Genomic DNA, 21,518 nt, shown 5'->3' with positions numbered 1-21,518 from the left:
AAAACAGGTCTGGGGTACTGGCCTTCTACGCATGACCGGTAAGAAAGGGGAGACAATCTACTACGACATGAGGATTGGCAAGCAGAAGCAAATGAATCTGGAAACATCGGCAGATGAAACCACTAGCGAATCTTCCAGTTCTGAGGAGGAGACCACATCCACCGACGAAAGTGACAGTTCCATTGATGTGATGGGTATCATTATAAAGGATCCACAAAGGGTAAGCACAACTGGTGATCCATCACCAAAAGGGCAACCCAATGAAGAGGAGAGCAAATCACCTGGCCTAGGAGGAAGTAGGTTGAAGGGTATGTTGTCTACGGAATTAACACTTGAGGAGAAAGATAGTTTTTTGCAAATGTTGATGGGATTTCCTAACCTGTTCATTGACAACTATGAAAGAATCACAGGCATTACAGTGGTGGAACATCATATTAAGCTGAAGGAAGGGGTAAAACCAGTTGTGCAAAAGCTATGACGACTGGGGGTCATACAAGAAAAGGCACTCTTGGCCGAGGTAAGGAAACTGCTGGAGGCGGGATTCATCTATCCTGTAGAAATCTTAGAATGGGTGTCACCCGTAGTGGTGACGCCTAAAAAGAATGGTAAGTGGAGGGTCTGTGTTGACTACAAACCACTAAATGCAGCTACAAAGAGAGACCACTTTCCTCTCCCTTTCTTGGATGAAATTCTGAATGAAGTAGCGGGTTTTGAATGCTATACCGTCTGTGATGGTTATTCTGGATACTTTCAAATACGCATAGCCTTGGAAGATCAGCTAAAAACTACTTTTATCACGCCATGGGGTTGTTTTTCATACAAGGTTATGCCATTTGGTCTCACAAATGCACCTGCCACATTCCAAAGATATGTCACATATGTTTTTCAACCGTTCTTTGGAACATCCATAAGAGTGTTCATTGATGATTTTTGTATATGTAGCTCCCGTATTTCACATTTAGAAAAGGTAACTGAAGGTTTGGCCAGGTTGCAGAGCCTAGGTGGGCAATTAAATGTGGATAAATGCCACATTGGGGAGAGTAAAGTCATTCTACTAGGCCATGAAATTTCAGCAAGAGGTATCAACGCCGACCCAAGTAAGGTCTCCGCACTCATAGCCCTACCTTCACCAACGACCGCACGTCAATTGGTCTCTTTTCTACAGAAGGTGAGGTACTTAAGTAGATTCATACATCTACTATCAAAACTTGTTCTACCACTGCAACAACTCACTCAAAGATCAACTTTCACTTGGGACGAGGAAAGCGAACATCACTACAACAAGGCAAAGGAGGTCTTAGCCACTCTACCAACTATCTCACCACCTAAGTGGGATGAAAAATTCTATGTCACCTCAAGTGTTGGTGATGACTCATTGGGGGCTGTGCTACTCCAAAAGGATACGACGACATCTTTCATGAGGCCAATCTACTTCTCTAGTCGAATGATGACAGCAGGAGAGAAAGGTTTCACCCATGTGGAACACTTAGTCCTAGCTCTTAGATTTGCAACTACAAAGTTTAGGTCATATTTGTTGCCTAAGAAATTTGTGATTCTAACCACGGATGAAATATTTCCCTATGTTGTACAACACATGGATGTGTTTGCTAGGATTACTAAATGGCTAGTTCGTCTGCAAGAGTTTGACTACACGGTACAGGTAGAAAGCACAACAAGGGCAAGTTTGGGGGGACTCATGACCTACCAAGTCTCTGAAGGGAAGGAGAAGCAATCTAAGGGAGGAGAAGTCCGATTACCTCCAGTACCACCGATGTTAGAAGGAGCATACTCTCTCTACTTTGATGGAGCCTACAAGCGAGCGTCTGACAAAGCAGCTGCAGGCATAATGTTCTTTGATGACAAAGGGACAAAGGTATTTTCGCTGGGCCAATTGTTAGATTCACATTCTAACAATGAAGCTGAGTATGCAGCGCCAACCTAGGGTCTACAATGGTGCGTCTCGCAAGGTGTACAACGCCTTAATGTATTTGGGGATGCTCTACTTCTGGTAAGGCAAGTAAATGGAGCATGGACATGCAAGAATCCTAGTTTAAGGACTCACTTAAGTGGTGTAAAAACCTTGTTGGGTAAGTTTGAAGAAGTTCAAATACACCATATCCCAAGGGCTCAAAACCAAGAAGTAGATGCCCTAGCAAGTGAAAGACTACAGGAAGTGGTGGTTGGAGCAATAAAACTAAAGCTCCCTCTATTTCAAGGAAGTGATGCCTTGCCTGACATCATGCATTTTTTGGAAACAAGGGAATGCCCATTAGATTTAACAAAGGGACAGAAGCAATGGCTGACGTGGAAGGCCACAAGGTATCGACTCATCAATGACGGTTTGTACTGTAAGGGTAAGGACCAAATACTCAAGAAGGTCCCTCTCTCTCAGGAAATCACGGGAGTAATTGCTAGTTGTCATGATGGGGTTTGTGGTGGTCACTTCGCCCTAGACATAACAAGTAGGAAAATCTTGTAGGCAGGCTTCATATGGCCTAGCCTCAACCGTGATGTACACCACTGGTGCAAAACGTGTAAGTTGTGTCAAAAGGCCGGCACTAGGTCACTTATGCCTGAACCACAGACACCTATTCTCTCATATGGCCCATTTGAAAAATGGGGTATCGATGCCATTGGGCCATTACCTAGGGCCAAATCAGGAAAATTCTACATTATCATGGGGGTCGACCACATGACTAGATGGGCAGAGGCTACAGCCACCACTAGAATCACAGCGGTAGAGGTAGCTAAATTTATCTACGAGCACATATGCTGTAGGTTTGGCACACCTTTAGAGATCATCTCTGATAGAGGGCCAGGTTTCAGAGCAGACTTGGTAGGAGAATTAATGCAGAAACTGGGCGTTACAAGGAGGCACTCTTCACCATATTACCCTCAATGTAATGGCCTAGTTGAAAAGGTAAATGGAATGGTTTCTAAAATTATTACCAAGCAGGTAAACAATCATCCTGGAGACTGGGATAAGTATCTACTACCAGCTTTATGGGCCTACAGAACTTCATTTCGTACATCCTTGGGATTCACACCGTATCATCTAGTATTTGGTAAGGAAGCAATCTTGCCCATTGAAGTGCAACTACAAAGTCTCAGAGTAATGGCAAGCCAGCTTCAACAGCCCAACATGCATTTGAGAGATCACATCATCAACTTGGAAAGATTGCAGCTGGACAGAGAAGAAGCAATAAATTATTATGCAGCACAAGCAGAGCATAGACGGCTTAGCTTTAAGGAGCATCTCCGGAAAAAAGAATTGAAGAAAGGAATGTTGGTGCTCCGCTACGACAATCGATTCGACACGCGCAAGGATACGAAACTCCTACTCTGATGGGAAGGTCCTTTCATCGTCAGGAAAAAGTATGCCAATGGAAGCTAACAGCTTATGGAGGCTGATGGAAAACTTCATAAAACCAGGGTAAATGGTTGGCGACTTAAACCTTATTTTCTTCGATTTGACCAGGCTCCACCAATTGACATTCCAGATGAGGACACACCATCAGCCGCCACCTCCGACGATAATGATCAAATAGATGAGCTAGAGACATGAATGCCTCTAGCCAAAAGGGAAGGGCTAATGATGGGGGCTTTTCACAAGCCAAGCTCCCATACCCCTCTTCTCTCGTCCCCACCCCATGAAAACCCCCTCTTAGCGAGAGAGTGATAAAAGTCATTGGAAAACGTAAGAAAAAAATAAAGTATGATTATGTAAATATATAAGAAAGGTAAAATAGGCCACCTCATGCCTGCGGGGCAGCCCATCCCCACCTTGCCTCCTTTTTCTTCACTGTTGCCCCGCCGTGTGTCCCTTTTCCTCTCCTCCACTCAAAAGGTCAACCCCCTCTCTCTTCCCCTTGTCCTTTCTCCTTTCTCTCTCCCCTCAAGCTACCCCACCTCTCACCAATAATGCATTATAACTCACCAATAATGCACCCTAACTCACATGCAACTTACCCTATCTTCCAAAATAGTATACCCCACCCCCTCTTTCTCTCTCCTATCATATCCCATGACCCAAATACCCCCCTCTCTCTCTAAAGGGCACCATGTCTCTTGTCTTGTAGCTAAATAACCTCCCCCACACTCACACACACTCAGTTTCACCGAAAAAAGGTACCCACAGACCCATCCCCACCCAGTGGTTACCTGATTTTTCTTGTGTTCACACACATCTGAACACAGATTCACCTCTGAACACACTCCCCTCTCTCCCCTCTTGTAATTACTTTATTCTCCATGTCACCTCTCAGTTTTTTTTCATCAACCCATCTCTCTCTCTTAGTCTCTCTCTCATGAGACTGTTATTCTGGCACATATACACACAGCCAGACAAGTGGGGTCCACAGTCACATGGCCTATGTAGATAATGATTTCTTCATTTCTAAATTCTAGAATTTCTCCCCCCTCCTCCCCTATATAAAGAGGGGTCACCATCACACTAAAGACACACACCATCACCAAAGAGTACACTATGCACTGTGTGTGCCTAGTGCACACACACCCACACCATCACCATCACCGCAATCACCATGCTCGTCTTAAGCATGACCTCTACACCCTTGGGCTATGGAAGATGAAGGGAAGCTAAATGAAGGATGATGGCCGTAACCCTCGTGCAAATCTTCGCCATCAACTCCCACCTATCCGCCATGTGCTCTACCACTCTCTCCCTTCTCATTCCCCTACCCTATGCTTCCCATTTCATCGCCTTATTCTCTAAATAAATCTTGAGGTTTTGTGAGTATGTTTTCTTGCAATGTTTTGCCCATGTGAGGTGTGAGGAATCGCCACCCTTTTGTGGTGCCTAAGTACTAAGCTGCTATACCCCCTCACTCTCTCTCTCTCTCTCTCTCTCTCTCTCACTTGATCTCATTCCCTTTCCTCTTCATCATTACTCCCAAGCATCCATCTCTCTTGGATGAAAACTTTGTTATGGTGGTGTGTTCTTTGCGTCCTAGCCGCTAAAGCTAAGTGGTGCCCCTGTTTGTTTTACCATGACAGGCTCGAGGCGCGCCATTCGGTCCCCGGTGTTTTAGAGTCCGTCGGGGTTCGGGGTTCGCTTTGCTCCCGTCAACACTTCCAACACTATCTACACTGAGAGTCAGAGCGCATTGGCAGTTGCGAGGAATCCAGTTTTTCATGCTTGCACAAAGCACATTGAGGTGCATTACCACTATGTCAGGGAGAGGCTGTTAGCAGGAGAGATCAGCTTGGCTTATGTGACAACATAGGACAACCTTGCAGATCTTTTCACAAAGGCATTGTCTCGTGAGAAGCTTGAAGCTTTCCGCAAAGCTTTGGGCTTACTCCCCTTTGTGGATTGATCCTGTCCTCAGGGCATGGCACTTCCCTTTACTCATGTGCCAGCTCTCGTTCACCGCATCACTCCAGGGGGGATTTGTTACCATATACATGTGGTAGTGATGTGTGTGAACACACTAGGACCGCCGGGGCATTTTTTCCCTCTTAAGGAGGTTTTTTCCCCCGTGCATTGTATATACGTCCATCACTCCAGAGATATCTATCTTTCCATTGCACACTAAGTAACACACTCTATATTGTGTGCCTTGAGCTTCCTTCGTCTTCTCCAAGCTGTGTGTGTTTCTCTGCAACCCTAATTCCAACATGTACTTTTATCATGGTAGAATTGTGTTTTCGTTGCAGCTCACCTTTTCCTCAATATGCTCATAACTTAGGATTTCCATAACAAAACTGCATTTTATGCATTGGAGGGGTGTTGGGGCATCATTGCTAAGCTCTAAGGTGCATTCAAGGCTGAAAAAGGTTGGGTCAAATCGGCCCCTTAGATAATAAGCATGATTTTGACAAGTGGTCAAAAGGGGGATTCAAGGGCATGAGCATGTGTCTTTAGATGTTTCCTACACATCCTATAAGTTTAGTCTCATTTGGATGTCATTGTTGCTTGGTGAATTGTTAAGATTTGTTTGTGGCATCGTAGTTAGCAATTGATGTCTGACATGCACTTGAGTGTAGCTTTGAATAGATATAGGGACTGAGTGTGTATTACGAGAGACTAAAAACCTCTCGTAGCCTTCATGCACTAGTCGAGTCGACTCCATCCCATGATATGATATTTATGCTCATGGTTCACACTGTCACTACAATAAGATAGCGAAGCTTGGTATTTAGGGAGCCCCACAAGCCCTATGAGCCCCACAAGCTATTTCTCTTGTCGTTCGCCCCATCTTACCTCAATTTCTAGGATTTCATATTCAATGAAATTCTGACAAGGATACTAAACTACTATAGCAAACTAAGTTATTCATGATATATATTTCAAGAATTTGGATTGGCAAATGCTCACTTTGCAAATACCCCCGGGCGTTCACTATGTAAAATTCCCCTTTATCACTCCATTCACCAAAATGGATTAATTCCATAATTTTACAAGAATATATAATCCTTCTACTGAACGCACGTGCTATGTTACATATACTTTAGTGAACTTCTCGGGTAAATACCCCAAAAGGATTGCATCCATTAATTATGGATGATTAACTCTACATCAATCATATGACAATTTTGTGACTGGCTATAGTTTGTGGGTTTAAATACAAGACTTGCTAATATTGTTAAATTCTCTTAGTCGGTATCTTGCTTCTTCGTCAAGTCGCTATACTTTTGGGTGACGTCATGATAAATTTTCTCCTCTTCCTTCTTCAAATCTTCTCAAGACAATTCCCTCACATCTGCTTACGTTAGTGTTGAAGTGAACTCCTTTACTCATGTAAACTCCATGTTTTTAAAGATAAAGAAGATCAAGAGAGAAATTTTCACATATAGAAGGCAGACCTATCAACCTACATATCTCCTTGTGAAAGGGTACATACACACACATATACATATATATACATACACACATATATTTATACAACCACATTCCCATTCCAACACCACATACTTTATTGTTAGACTTTTATCCCTTATCCCCCAATAAATGAAACAAATTGACCTTTATGAAAGCAACATGATGCATGAACTCGTGAGCATGAGAGCCCAATCAAAAGTACCTTTGATGGGGTCTACACACAGGTGTTGTGACCATTTCACTGTTTGGTTTCTAACTACCTTCCTTTAGTTCGTCGGCCACGGCATTTGAAAAAAAAAATCAGTTTTTCAATACTCCTCTTAGAGATTGATATATTTCTTTCTTGACATGATTTTATCTCCTTCATGGGCTAGTGAGCTAGGTCCTCTCATTTTTTGGTGGCACCATCAAGTACGAATGTGTGTCAATACCACATAAATTTGTCAGAGTTACAAGTCTACATGTGCAAGAGGGGTTATTGTGGTCAACTTTGGAAAAAACTCACAAGTTTACGAAGGAAAAGACATCATTATTTTCAAAATGGCATGTAAACGGAAGGAATTTCTAATATCACTTGGCCACGCATAATACGAAACATGTCTTTGGGACTTAATTATCAATACTTAGATCTTTTAATGTCTAGCCCCCCTTTAGTACTCAATATTAAAATTTTAGTCTTTGATGCAATTTCATCATCAGGCACTTTGCACATGTGGCCTCATGACCAATAGAGGTCTTCGGTCTTGCATGCTTGGTTTCAAAGAATTTAGTCGTGGGAATAAAAATATATGACTCCTCTAGTGATACAAATATATTCCCTAATAGGGCACCCACATACTCCACAAGGCAAACCATGTCCCTAACGATACACTTTCCTTTTTCTTGGCAAAACTCACAATCATCAGTGAATTGTATGATAACCATCGAAAGAAATACAGAATGGCCTCAAGCTCAAACCGAGCCTAAGGTCTTCAACGATACACTTTCCTCATAAGTTCTTCCTCAAAAGCATACCCTGTCTTCCACCAACTTTCCCTTGCAACCCTTAGCTATGTTTTGTGTGGGTGTATTCCGGCCACCTTTCAGAACTCAAGTGGTACTCTACTTCATCAATGCACCAAACCATATTAATGCATATAATCCAAAGCACTTATTGATCACATAGATTTGAGATCTAATTTAAGATCTGTCATCAAACATTATTTTAAGCTTCTTGAAGGAAAATTAATGGTAGCAACACAAACTTGGTCGCAAGTACAACTGCTGGTCACCCCAAACATTATTTTGAATATTTGCCTTGCAATTTTTTTATAATCTTTTGACTTAAACAATAAATTCTTATCATAAAATTTATTACCTCACACCCATGGTCCTATGCTCTCTAGACTACTCAATGTCTTCAATTGATGGTTGCACCTAAAAAATGAAGATATGCTTGGTTATTTTTAGTGTGGGTAGCGAGCTTGCTTAGTTGCTTCGAAGGTGATGTCATTTTTGCTGAGCGACTTTGATAAACCACTTTATAGTGTAAAATTCCCATTTAAAGATATAGAATATCAATAGTTTTTAAATTGATCTTTATTTTTAAGTCAAGATGTAAAAAATGCAATTTTGTAAAGTTAGAAACAGCTTATATTTTTATAATAAATCAAATCTCTAGTTTAAGCTTTTCTTAATAAGTAAAGGCATAATTTTTTTGTATGAATTTTGAAGTGATACGTGGCACCCTCCAAAACACGTAACAATCTCATGCTTGAAACAAGAAAACAAGCTACATTTAGCCACAAGTAGGTTTCTTGCTTTAGAGCTCTAGCAAATTGTTTCCATGTGACTGCACCCAAGCTCCATGCAGTAGCTCTATTCTCATGCTTAAAACATACCTGTAGCTATCCTTATTTGTGAACATGCCCACAAATTGGTTTTAAGCTTCAAGGACTCACCCACCTAGCCAATAGACAATTCATACTTTGCTGATTAAATAAAGTATCCATATGGCTGCCTTCATTCTATCCTCGTGCTCTAAATTTAAATTGTGGCCATCCCTGCCAGCTCAAATGGCCACAATTAGTTTTCAAGCTCAGTTTTTTCTTATGGCTTTGACACTAGGATCTTGCTTCAACTAGAAATTGCATGAGGACTATGCCTTTGATGGTTTAGAGTCTCATAAGATTTGATCGCCTCTTTGTAGTATGAAGTTAGCCATACCATTATTTCACTTGCAATATTTCTACAGGCTATGTGTACCTTAAAATCTCTTGGTTCTCTTGAGGTAAGTAAGATTGCTAACCCCACACTATTTGATGTTTGTCTCCCTCTTGGGATGCATTGTTTGAGCCTATTTGGTATCTTAGTGGTGGTAGCAATGGATTCCTCCCTCAACGGTCTATATGGCCCTTCCCTCACGTCATCGTCATTCTTGTTATAAAGACACTCACTCGTTTTGTGGTTGGTCTATTTATGCTCAATAGCACACCACTTCAAAATACATTATGCATCCACAAGTGTCACATGTTCCTCGTTGATTTTTGTCGTATATTTGGGTTTTGTCTAAAGTTTTGGTTTATCTTTCTTCCCACTTATTTGACCACTTGATCAATGTTTGTCATGGTAGGAGTTTGGACATTTCGCTTTGCCATGGGCTTACTCATTGTAGAAGAGGTGTTTCTAGTCACACTCTCTGCATCTTCTGTCATCTCTCTATATGCCTTATAAAATTGTCAACTAGATATAAATCCTCTCCAATGACTTTCTCAAACATTGTGCACGCTTTGAAGTGCAGGTCCTTCTTGAGAGTTTCATTCCTCAAGCCCTCTACAAAGAGAATTGATAGCCTCTCATCTTGTGGTAACTCTCTCACATGGCACCTCTCTATATATTGTTTGAAGAAAAGAAAATCCTTTTTCACTTTCTCATGCTCTTTTGCCTAAAGGCATAGATTTTCGACATGGTATTATGTTTTATTCCCCTTTTGGAGAATTCCTCTATATATTGTTTGAAGCAAAGAAAATCTTTTTTCACTTTCTCATGCTCTTTTGCCTAAAGGCGTAGATTTTCGACATGGTATTATTTTTTATTCCCCTTTTGGAGAATTCCTCAGCAGATTCACACAAAAGTTTCTCTATGTTTGGAAAATTGCCTCTGTTGAAAGGTTGGAGCCATGTGAAAGTTGTCCCTTCCAATGTTAGCCCAAATCCTTTGTACTATGTGTAAAAGTATGCAATCTAATCAGCTCTTAAATCTTGTTTGAATATTGAGACACGAGCATACGAATCTACTCATCCATTGTACGTTTTAGAAATGCATTGAACTGCCTGAGATGGTCGTATATGTTGTGTTTTTGCAACCATTCTCACTACTCCTAGATCTCCTACTAGGATGTCTCTAGCCTCATAACTACTACTAAGAACTCTTGTTGGAGTTCTTTTTACGGTCATATCCTCAAGAAGCGCATCTCTTGATTTTGTCAAGGTAACCCCGGTAACCTTATCTCTCATTGTATATATCGTGCTAGGAGCTTCACTATACCTATGTGTAGTTGTTAGAACCCTAGAATCTAAGGATTTCATAGATCTAATCATTGAAATATTGTTGTTGGCTCATTGAATTAGCAATCCTTAATCTTTTTGGACTCAATCTTTTTATCTCTTGTCTAGTATCTGATGCAATATATCTGATTGCATTAGGAGTGATATAATATTGATTGTGTGGGTCTCCAAAATTCTATATCTCTCAAATTCTCTCTGGTCTATCATCAAGTAACTATGTCCATACTTAATGTAATATTTTCATTTTGAATGCTTGTTGGGATAGTCTTGCTTCCACATTTGGGCCCTCCTTAAAACTCACCTTGTTGAATCTCTCAGCCATGATGGTGTAAGATCTCTTTGATGATGAAATAGACATAAATTCCTCAATAATTCACTCTACAAAAACCAATGGTCCTTGATTCACACTCTCTTCAATAGAGATAATGCTCATTTGGTCTCCTACTGCAAGGTTTCTAATCTTGTAAGATCTACCTAATCTCAAATACATCAAGAAATAGCCACTCTTGTAAAACCCTAACTTGTTACCTCCTTGGTTGCTTTAAAAATATTAAACTTGGAATCACCTCATGATACAATGCTCTAACCTTCACATTTTGCATAATAAACACTCGACGGCTATGAGCTTACATCCACAATGATTTGCCTTGTAACATTCTCAAAACTCCAAGAATTAGAGGTCTTAAGCACTTTACTTTCATAAAATAGGATGTTGCCTTATGAAATTTTCTATTTCTCTTTCTCTTCTTCTTCTCTTTTTGCAATTCCATAACTTTCTAGAGTGGTAGATATGAGAAACATCCACTATGATAACATTTGACTTTTTGAGACTCCTTAGTAAGCATTAGGGAAAGTTCTCAAGGGCCTCATTATATGTAGACCCTCCATATTACGTGCGTCCAAGGCCTATTTTAGAGGAATTCCAAAGACTAAGCAACATTTTTTGAGCGAAGAAAAAAATCGAGCAAAAAGAACACATGAGTTTAGTAGGAGGGATTTTTTAATGCAAAAGTTTTAGGCAAATTAACAAAGATACATTAACAAAAATTATTTTTATAATTCATTTTGGAAAAAATACTAATTAAATAAGGGGTCATTTTATTCATTCAAACGTGTTAAAAAATGGATTTGTAAATACCTCCGAATGCAAACTATATAGGGTGGGTCTCAATAGTGCACCCTCCAATATAAATAAATAAATATATATATATATGTATAGGCTGAAAGCAAGGGATGGTGGTACAAAATTGGTTGTCCTTGACACCACCTAGGCTTGGTGGGTGTGGTAAGGAGAATCAGACCCAAGTAAAAGATGCAAAATTGAACAAAAAGGAGAAAAAATAAAATCAATTTCTTGGAAGCTTTATAATTTACTCTACTTTATTCTTTTTTCCTGAAACGGATTATAATAGATAAACGACGTGGGTGTAAGAAGTGGGGAAGGAGATTCGGCAGGGTCGCTCTCTCTCTCTCTATCTCTCTCTCTCTAACATACACACACACACACACACTCACACACATATTCTCTGTTTTGTTCTCAGTGGAGCACCCACCCTTCCCGCCCACCCTCTCTTGCTCTCTCTCTCTCTCTCTCTCTCTCTCTCTCTCTCTCTCTCTCTCTCTCTCTCTCTCTCTCTCTCTCTCTCTCTCTCTCTCTCTCTCCATACAGCCAGGGAAGCTCAGGCCAGTACCATATCTTCAGAGATGACGATGGATACTGAGCGTGATTCCTTCACCTATCTTGAGTCAGGGATACTTGCATCTACAGAGGGTGCTATGATGGAAACCACGAGCATTCATGAACCTGTCAGCAACCAAGTATTTTTGCGGGACTATTGGGCACAAAAGAAGCATGAGCAACAACACAAGGAGCACAACCCTGCTAAGAGAGCTGAACTTGCTACAACCAGATCAAGGAACAATATATGTAAATCCATGGCTAGATGTTGGCGTCGGCAGACCCAAGGACTAACAACACTAGAACAACTAGAAATTCTAGAGCAGCTCATGCATCATCAGCCATTTTCCAAGTTGAGGAGTTCGGATGTGCAATCGAGTCTTCTTTCTGGTGTTCGCAACACATTGAATCAGCTAAAAGTGCCCCACTCTTCAACTGAGATTTTTGTGAAGAGAACCTCTTTGACGATGATACTGAACAATGGTGATCAGAGCAAAACCACTGTGAACCAGTCCAAATTTGTTGCTGCCTTGGGTGTTCATTGACGTAATATAGCGGTAGCAAGCAGTCGACTGGGAATGAAAGATGAGGATGAAGTGTTGCCACTTAGTGCTTTTCACAGACAGTTGCCTCTGCATACAAGTATCACAATCAAAACTACAGATTTAGTGGCCGCTTTCTCAAAATCCGAGACAATAATTTTTCCTTACAAAAAGGATATCTGTAAGCACAGGATCGAGGCAAAATGTGTCATCAAACATCCCATACATCTTCTAGATGATTCTCAAGTAATATGTGTTGCCCACACTGTAATCCTTGCTCGCCTTTTTACTCTTAGATTAACACAGAATACCACAACTTGTTAGCCAACAATCATTTTATGAATACTCAGCTCCATAGTACCATTTCTAGCATGCAGTATACAAAAAAGTACCCAAATTGGTACTAGGTTTCCAAATTGGTACTATGCAGGGTACAGACATGTACCCACTTTGGCACTAGGGATCCTGTTTGCTACTGTGAATTTAGGTTGGTACTATGCAATGTACAGAATTTGGTACTAGGGATACTGTTTGATACTATGAATTCACGCTGGTACTATGAAATGTACAGGATTTGGTACTAGGGATCCTTTTTGGTACTATGAATTCAAGCTAGTACTATGCAATGTATAGGATTTGGTACTAGGGATCCTTTTTGGTACCATGAATTCAAGCTAGTACTATGCAATGTACAGGATTTGTTACTAGGGATCCTTTTTGGTACTATGAACTCAAGCTATATAGTACTATGCAATGTACAATATTGGGTACTAATGATCCTTTTGGGTACTATGAATTTAGGTTGGTACCATGCAATGTGGAGAATTTTGGTACTGGGGATCATGTTTGGTACTATGAATTTAGGCTGGTACCATGCAATGTACAGAATTTGGTATAAGGGATCATGTTTGGTACTAGGTTTGGTACTATGAATTCAGGCTAGTACCATGAAACCTACAGAATTTGGTACTAGAGATCCTGCTTGGTACTATGAACTCATGCTAGTACCATGCAATGTACGAAACTTGGTACTAGGGATCCTGTTTGGTACTCTGAATTCAGGCTGGTACCATGCAATGTACAGAATTTGGTAGTAGGGACCCTGTTTTGTACTATGGATTCGGTTGGTACTATGCAATGTACATAATTTGGTACTATGGACCCTGCTTGGTCCTATGAATACAGGCTGGTTCTATGCAATGTACAGAAATGTACCCACTTTGGTACTATGAATCCAGTTTGGTACTATCAATCTAGTTTGGTGCTTTTCTGCACTTAATTTGGTACTATAGCCTGAAATCTGGCAATACAGTGCCAAATTTGGTATTTTAGAATGAGTTGTTGGTTTACATTGTTAATTTTGGTACTGTAAACTACTTTGGTGCTTTCATGTTTTATAGTAATATTCTGAGCTCTAATGTGGATCAAATTTTGTATATAGGTGGAGCTCTATAGAAGATTGAAAAGCACGTATCCTGCGGTGGAATTGTCACTTAGGTCCTTTGAGACACTCAAGCCATTCTTTGTCTGAAAATTAAATGAGCGCTATACTTGCTGCTGTATTTACCATATCTAGATGGTATACTTCAGGGATGATTTCAATCAAATGTGCCAGAACAAGTTTAGGCATCACGCAAAGGAACATCCATGTACATGCTCCATTTGTGGTAAACAGTGTGAAGTAGGTGAGTGTTCTGCAAACCAGGCAGTTTTTCAGCACATAAGTATCTTGCTGGATTTCATATTGTGCCCTTGCCCTAAGGATCATGAATCCCAAGGATTCAGTCCATGCATTGGTGGTCAAAACAGGTCACAATACTGGTGCACATCTCTTATATCAAAAATTCAGTAGGGGCCATTGAGAAGACACTGCATTTTAACATATCAGATGATAAGCTCCATGACACGCTCTTTGTTCAACATTGTTTTCTCTTGCATGACAAATGGATGAAACAACAAGGAAATTGTTTTTGTTATCATTGGGTTTGGTCACATGGTGCCACTTCACAGTTCAAGGCATGACGACCATACTATTTTGTAGCCAGGTATTATTAGTTGACAGGATTGCATATGATGCACAACTTCTCCACTTCAGGACATGGAAAAGGAGAGCATGATGGTGCAGGTGCTATTATCAAGAGAACATTGACACATGAGTATCTAAAGCCCGATGGCTGGCCCATGAAGTGTGCGGCTGATGTGGTCACTTTTCTAAATGTGAGGTTTAACAGAGCGAGGGAAGGTGGGGGTGCCTGCCTGCACAAGAAGGGTCTTCTGGTTGGTTTCATCGAATGATGTGTTTCATTCTCCACTATGGGACTTCAAACCAATTGCAGGGTCTCGCTCATTCCATTGTGTTGACGGCTACTCAACACACAATCCATGTGATGTGCGTTTTCGGACGCTGTATTGCTTTTGTGATCCTTGTGTGCATGAGCAATGGAGGATATGCAATAATAAACAGCGCACTGAAGAATGTAAATATCTCTCCATTGAGCCATTGACAGAGTCTATACAAGTAGGTAGTGATGAGGATGAGGATGATGAGGAGAACTACAATTATCTGCTTTCCTCCCAAGTGAGTGTGGATTTAACCATGCCTATGTATGAAGGAGACCCTAAGGTGCTGAGCCAATTACTGTCCATTGGGGATAAATTTGCAGTGAAAGCAGCCAAGGAGAAAGAGGACTTCTACCTTCTAAAGTGCACCAAAACCATGTACCAGGCACCAAGAGTACTGAAGGACCTTTGGAATAACAAGATCGTAAAGGGTGGAATTCTGGTTGAGGGTTTGTACTATGTCCTGGTTGAGGGCAAAGTTGATACTTATACCCTATTGAATGAGAAACCAACGGTCATGATCTACTCCCATCTTGTTAGAGCCATACGGTTCCCCATGGAGGTCAAACCGGGCCTGCATAACCATTTTAAACTATCCTCAAAGATATATGAAAATATCTACAACGGTATGCCATATGATGAAGGGAGTGACCACGAGGGGGGCCATACAGCGTAAACCCCAACTACAAGTCTAGCCACTGGCAGAAACAGTTGTAATTCTCTTGAATAGAATCTTACTTGTGATCAGTAGTATGTACTTGCTAATTCGTTTTCAGCTGACTCTTGTAGTACCAAATTTGATAGCCAGCAGACTGCCTAATCCTTGTTTGATAGAAGGATACATTAATATGGTTGAAAATATCTTAGGCAGGTGCAAGAATCCGGGTTTAATTATCAATGGGACAGAAATTAAAGTGGGAAGGAGTAATCAATGCTCGTAGGTTATTTGACATTTTTGCTGATTCAGGCTTCACATGCAAATAACAACAGAAAAATTACCAAAGAAGTGGCAAGAAAAACATCATGTGCAGAAAAATTAAGTGCATGTGTAAAAATTTTGCAGATGAAGGTTCATGCCCAGCAATAATTTCTTATTACACGAAAATGCCAATCTTTTACAGAATCTTTTACACATCAGGGGGGTCAAACCGGTACGAGTACCCTTCCAAAGATACAAAGTAGTCAGTAACATACAGGGAGATGTCGTCCTCTACATCAAACAGAGGTGTGCGCCGGCTATAAGAGGTGGGGAACTTCTCATCTAGCCATCGTGTGATCCATGGCAGAATGACATCCATGAGATACTTCGACTTGTTTGGATTGTAATAGTTTGGCTCATATGTCCGAATGCAGCAGCACGACTCATAATCGTTCTTCAATGATTTGTATCTTGTGTCGTCCACAAGGAGCGTGCTGGCTTCATTAAATTGAGGATGCTTGCGCCAAACTGTTTGCAGGAGCTTTAGGAAAATGGGCTTGTCGTCGAATTGCCCCAAAAGGCCTGCCACATCCTTCATAGAGGAAGCCCATTTTTCACAATGGGACTGGTCAAAAATATATGTGCCAAGTAAACTAAGTTGTTAGAGCAGGTATACAGTTCTGAGTACCAAAGTCTGAAATACAGCAACAAGTTTTGTACATAATAGTACCAAAGCACCAAAGTACCAAAGGACTTAATCACCAAAGTATAAAAAATAGCAAGTTCTGTACATAACAGTACCAAAGTACCAAAGGACTTAAATCACCAAAAAAAGAAAAACAGCAAGTTATGTACATATCAGTACCAAAGTACCAAAGGACCTAAATCACCACAGTCTGAAAAACAGCAAGTTCTGTACATAACAGTACTAAAGTACCAAAGGACTTAAATCACCAAAAAAAGAAAAACAGCAAGTTTTGTACATAAAAGTACCAAAGTACCAAAGTAAGCTGCGCAAATAGTACCAGGTTGTATGGACAGTATCAAGTTGTGCAAACAGTACCAAATGTACCAAAGGACCAAAATGAATAAAAAGAACCAAAAGAAACAAATAGTACCCAATTGTGCTAACATTACCAAAATTGTGTGGACAATATCAATTTGTACAAACAGTACCAAATCCTATACACGATAGTACCAAATAGTACAAAAAGAACCAATAGTACCAGAATATGTACAAATCATTAGCAAAGGTAGATACATTACCAAAATCAGCCAAACCAGTTTGGAAGTTAAGGGATTCATACCTAAAAAGAGACTTTGCATCTTCATCAACTTAGGGAAGCAAGCATGCAATATGTTCATCAGATTGTGTCTTTGCTGCAAGACCAAAGCATCACGTAGCATCGCCTCCTCAGGCTAAGGATGAAATCCTCCGCATCAGGTCTGACCACGCAATATTTGTGCTGGGAGACCTACACTCATTGGGGCCTACATCCCTCTGGAAATGGGATACACCACAAATCTTTGGGTTCTTTATGACAATCCTTCAACAGAACTCTATTCACATCCAGAATGACAAGGCGCTTAGTGCTCGCCTTTACGTCCAGCGGCATTGATGTATCCGATCGCTTTTCATTCAGCCACCACTTGTCCCTCACTGAAGTACTACGAAGCAAAATGAGTAAAGGAACACCCAGTCTTTTGGTAATAGAAAGTGTGGACATTTAGCACCATTAAAGGTTACCAATTGTTGACAGCATGACATAACAAGGAACGGACACATTAACATCTGACTGACATGACACCAAACATTGACAAACGCAAAATGGGATCGTATTTCATGATAAGACAGAAGCAAGTACAAAATGCTGTTAAATAGCTAATTCTTGGAGGTTCGCGGCTTGAGACCACGACCTTTGGGGCGCCTTTTTACATTTAATAAGGAAGAGTTCGGAGAGTGTGGCACAATCAATGCTATAACCTATTTCTAAGGTTGTCGCCTGCCCCGCACCTTCGGCCTCCTCCATGGATTTCGTCTCCTCCGCAAAATAAGCTGCCTCCTCCGTGCCATACTCTTTTGCAGCCTCCTTCGCACCCTCGTCAGGTTCCGCCTCACTCTTTGCCTGCTGCCTCGTCTTTCTGCCTGCCTTTTCCTCTACATACTTTGGAGTTGCATCCAAATACTCGGCCGCCGAGGGAACTTCCTTTGCCACCTCCTCATCAGCCTGAATTTTTGCGTTGTTCTTCTTGCCTAGCTCTATCTCTATGTCATCAACTTCCTCAATCGGTTCACTTTCCTGTTTATCCTTCTCTTGCACTTCAGTTTTCAGTTAAGCTTCTTCCATACCAGAGCCCACACCAGCCTCAGACCCTTTCCCTTCCACTGTGCTGGCATTAGGTCCTTGCTTGCTTTCCTGCGCTTCGGCTTTAGTGTTATCTTCCTCCAAACTGGAGTCTAGAGCAGGCTCACCCTTTTTGCCTTCCATCGTGTTGGCACCCATGTCATGCAGTACTTCATGCACTCACTTATAAGGATCTTCCTGGAACATGTGACTGCCGTATCCAGGAAGATCCTTCCGATCCATAGGGGTGTTGGTGTTGTCATGGGTGTCCGCACCGAAAGATCCTCTCCCTACATATACACAAAGATGAAAGAGAAGATTAGATCATAAATTGAACTGATATTATAAGCATGTAGTGTCCAACACAAATACCCCACTTACTCTTCAATAATGACCTCCCTGAAATACAGGCCTTTGCCTCCGAATGGATTGCAGTGTTGCAAAGTGCCTTCACGCACGTATCTTCCATTCTCAATACACCTGCAAAACACAATGGATGGTATTGATGCCTGAAGGGAAGTATTGACCGCTCGGTCAACAACACAACATAACTCAAGTTTCGTACCAAAGTCTTATCTTTTGCATTAGGCAAAATTTGAACTCACAAAGGGGCCCTTTAAGGAGTTTGACTTTACCTCTCTCTACCAAAACGGGCTCATGGATAAATTTTTGCAAACAAACTCCAAAGTTGGCGGAGGTTTGACAGTTAGAATTTCATCTTCAAGCTCTATCTTTTGCGAGTTATGAAATGCTGCGGATTATGGCTATAAATGTCATTTGTAATGAGTAGTTATTCTAGTTTCAGAAGCCGGGGTGCAATGGCACTTCCAGATTGTAAATACAAAGCCATTTGACCCTTTCAACCCCATTTTTGGTTAAACCTAAGGTAGCCTTAGTATATAAGGTACCTAGGTCAATTCGTAAAGGGGGGGGGGGGGGGGGGGGGGGAAACTTTAATGATAATCACAACTTTAGCGATGCCGTCTACTGTGTGTGAGAGAGAAAGAGAGTGAGCATGAGCTTTATCCTCTAGCTACACTCGGCTCGCTCAACACATTGGAGATCCGACTGCACCATTTCTGTAGGCTTGAGAAGAGCTACGCGACAATGCCAAGCATTCCACGCGAGAGGAAGCACACACGCCAACGCATCTACGAGCTATTTGTGGCCGTAAGTGTATCAACCGATGTCTATTTTCTACGTGCTAGTAGTCTATAGAATCGAGGAGACAAAATCTATGCATAGGTACTCATAAATTTCAATTTCGGGCACTTTCAAAATTCTGTTTTGTCATCCTACGCGTTTTTCGCAGATGGGTTTAGAGTGAGGGCTTTGAGTGTAGAATCTTAGGGACAGGTGTATCCTAGTGAGGGGATGGTGTTCCTTAAGTTTCGTACGAATCTGGCATGATTAGGCGACTTACCTTCTGTATATGTGTATGTGGCTAGGTGGTGTAGTTGAGAGCAGTGAAGTTCTTGATTGTGGTATAGTTGGCCCTCCAGAGTGTTGTATGTGTAGGATGGTCTCAGCTTGACAAGCTAAAGCGATTTCCTCCGTGTGCCTATCGTGTCATCTGTGTCCTCGATTGCCATTATGTTGATCTAGGTAGTGTTTGCATGCACTTCATGGGTGTGTGAGTTGCTCCCGTAACATTGCCTACAGCAATGGTGCAGTCGGATCTCCAATGTGTTGAGCGAGCTGGGCATAGCTAGAGGATAAAGCTCACGCTGAGTCTCTTTCTCTCTCACACACAGTAGACGGCAACGCTAAAGTTTTGATTATCATTAACACTAGGTTGGTAATGGGACACTTTTATGTCCTGTCAAGTGACCATTTTCCTTGAATTATGTCAAGAGTTTCAAAATGGATTTTGAGGTGCTATCTGTCTAGAAAGTTGTCTAATGAGCTGAAAAAATCTCGACATTTTTTTGGAATATCAATTCCATCTTTAACCTTGTCCTTGCACAACATTTCACAACCTAAACTGTGTGAAAAAACGGGTCCTGTTTTTGGATTTTTTCAACTTTTTGCAACTATACCACTCTAGAATTCATGTTTGTGAGGTCTATAATGCTAGAGAACTATCTTTAGTAGTCCTCAACATGTCCTGATGCTTCTAGGGAGAAATAAATGTTAAAGTTGTAAGTTATGACCAAATTACAAAAATTGTCAAATCCTATTTTTTAGCCAATTTTAGCTCTTCTATGATTTTTTTGGTGGCTTTCATGATATCCAAATGCAGTTTTTATTTTCTATGTCGCATATTGTAACATAAAGCTAATATTCCTTGAGTTTTGGGGCACCCAATACCCTATTTTGCATAGTAGACAACGATGGTTGATTTTTTCAATTATAGAAGAAAACGAAACATTCTAGTATATCAAGTATAGCTTTTTCAATATTGTTAGTTTCTTGTGACAACTACATGAATTTTGTAGGTAGTAACCATATCTAGTCATAAGGATCAAATTTGGCTAGATATTGAATAGTTTCTATGGGATTCTACAACTCATAATGTTGAACCCAATTTTTTCATGTTTGCTGTATTTAGCACTTCATCTTTGTCCCCAAGATTCCCGTTGGTAAGAGATGTATTATTCTTTTGACATGCTCCATGGCTCTTTATGAACCTAAAGGACAATATAAAACTAAGAAAACATGCATATATTATTTGTATTGAGCGTGGCTATAGAAACTTTGATGATAGGTTTGCAGAATGGAAAAAATTCAACTTTTTTGTACCTATTTCTTTTGGCAAAACAAAAAATAGTGAGTGAGAAGCAATCATATGTTCTGATCACCAACCCATTGAAGTTAACTAGGGAATTTATCTCAAGTCCTAAAGAAATCCCTAATCTTATTTTTATGCAACAAAACGTAAGAAATGACTATTTTGATGAAAATGTACTGGTCCATCAGCTTTGGAGGCTTGGTGTGACCAAAAGATAAGAAATTTTACAAGTTTTTTATTTTCTCCATGTGTAGTAGGCCTTGAACTATAACCTCATGAAAGGATTTTACAAAATGAGTGGATCTACTATGGTTTTGGAGGTTTTTTTCAAAACCCTGAAAGGACACTTTTATGTCCTGTTAGCTTACCAACCTAGTGTTAAAGTTCCCCCCCCTTTACAAAATGACCTAGGTACCTTATATACTAAGGCTACCTTAGGTTTAACCAAAAATGGGGTTGAAAGGGTCAAATGGCTTTGTATTTACAATTTGAAAGTGCCATTGCACCCCGTCTTCTGAAACTAGAATAACTACTCATTACAAATGACATTTATAGCCATAATCCGTAGCATTTC

The 21,518-nt window shown here is 40.7% G+C and overlaps 1 protein-coding gene across 1 annotated transcript; it reads right to left on the bottom strand.

The window, feature by feature from the left end:
• Nucleotides 1–16,076: 16,076 nt before the first annotated feature.
• Nucleotides 16,077–16,466, bottom strand: LOC147459622 (uncharacterized). Its single transcript, XM_086509871.1, has one exon. It carries the CDS (start codon nucleotides 16,464–16,466, stop codon nucleotides 16,077–16,079), a length of 390 nt encoding a protein of 129 aa, XP_086365997.1.
• Between the last annotated feature and the right edge of the window lie 5,052 nt (nucleotides 16,467–21,518).

The sequence above is a fragment of the Adiantum capillus-veneris genome, chromosome 4 (assembly GCF_014529385.1).
Source record: "Adiantum capillus-veneris isolate H3 chromosome 4, ASM1452938v2, whole genome shotgun sequence".
NCBI lineage: Eukaryota > Viridiplantae > Streptophyta > Polypodiopsida > Polypodiales > Pteridaceae > Adiantum > Adiantum capillus-veneris.
This window is presented reverse-complemented; position numbering and strand designations above follow the sequence as displayed.

Coding starts and splice junctions, on each gene's coding strand:
- LOC147459622 (XM_086509871.1), bottom strand. CDS start 16,466: ATGAAGGATGTGGCAGGCCTTTTGGGGCAATTCGACGACAAGCCCATT.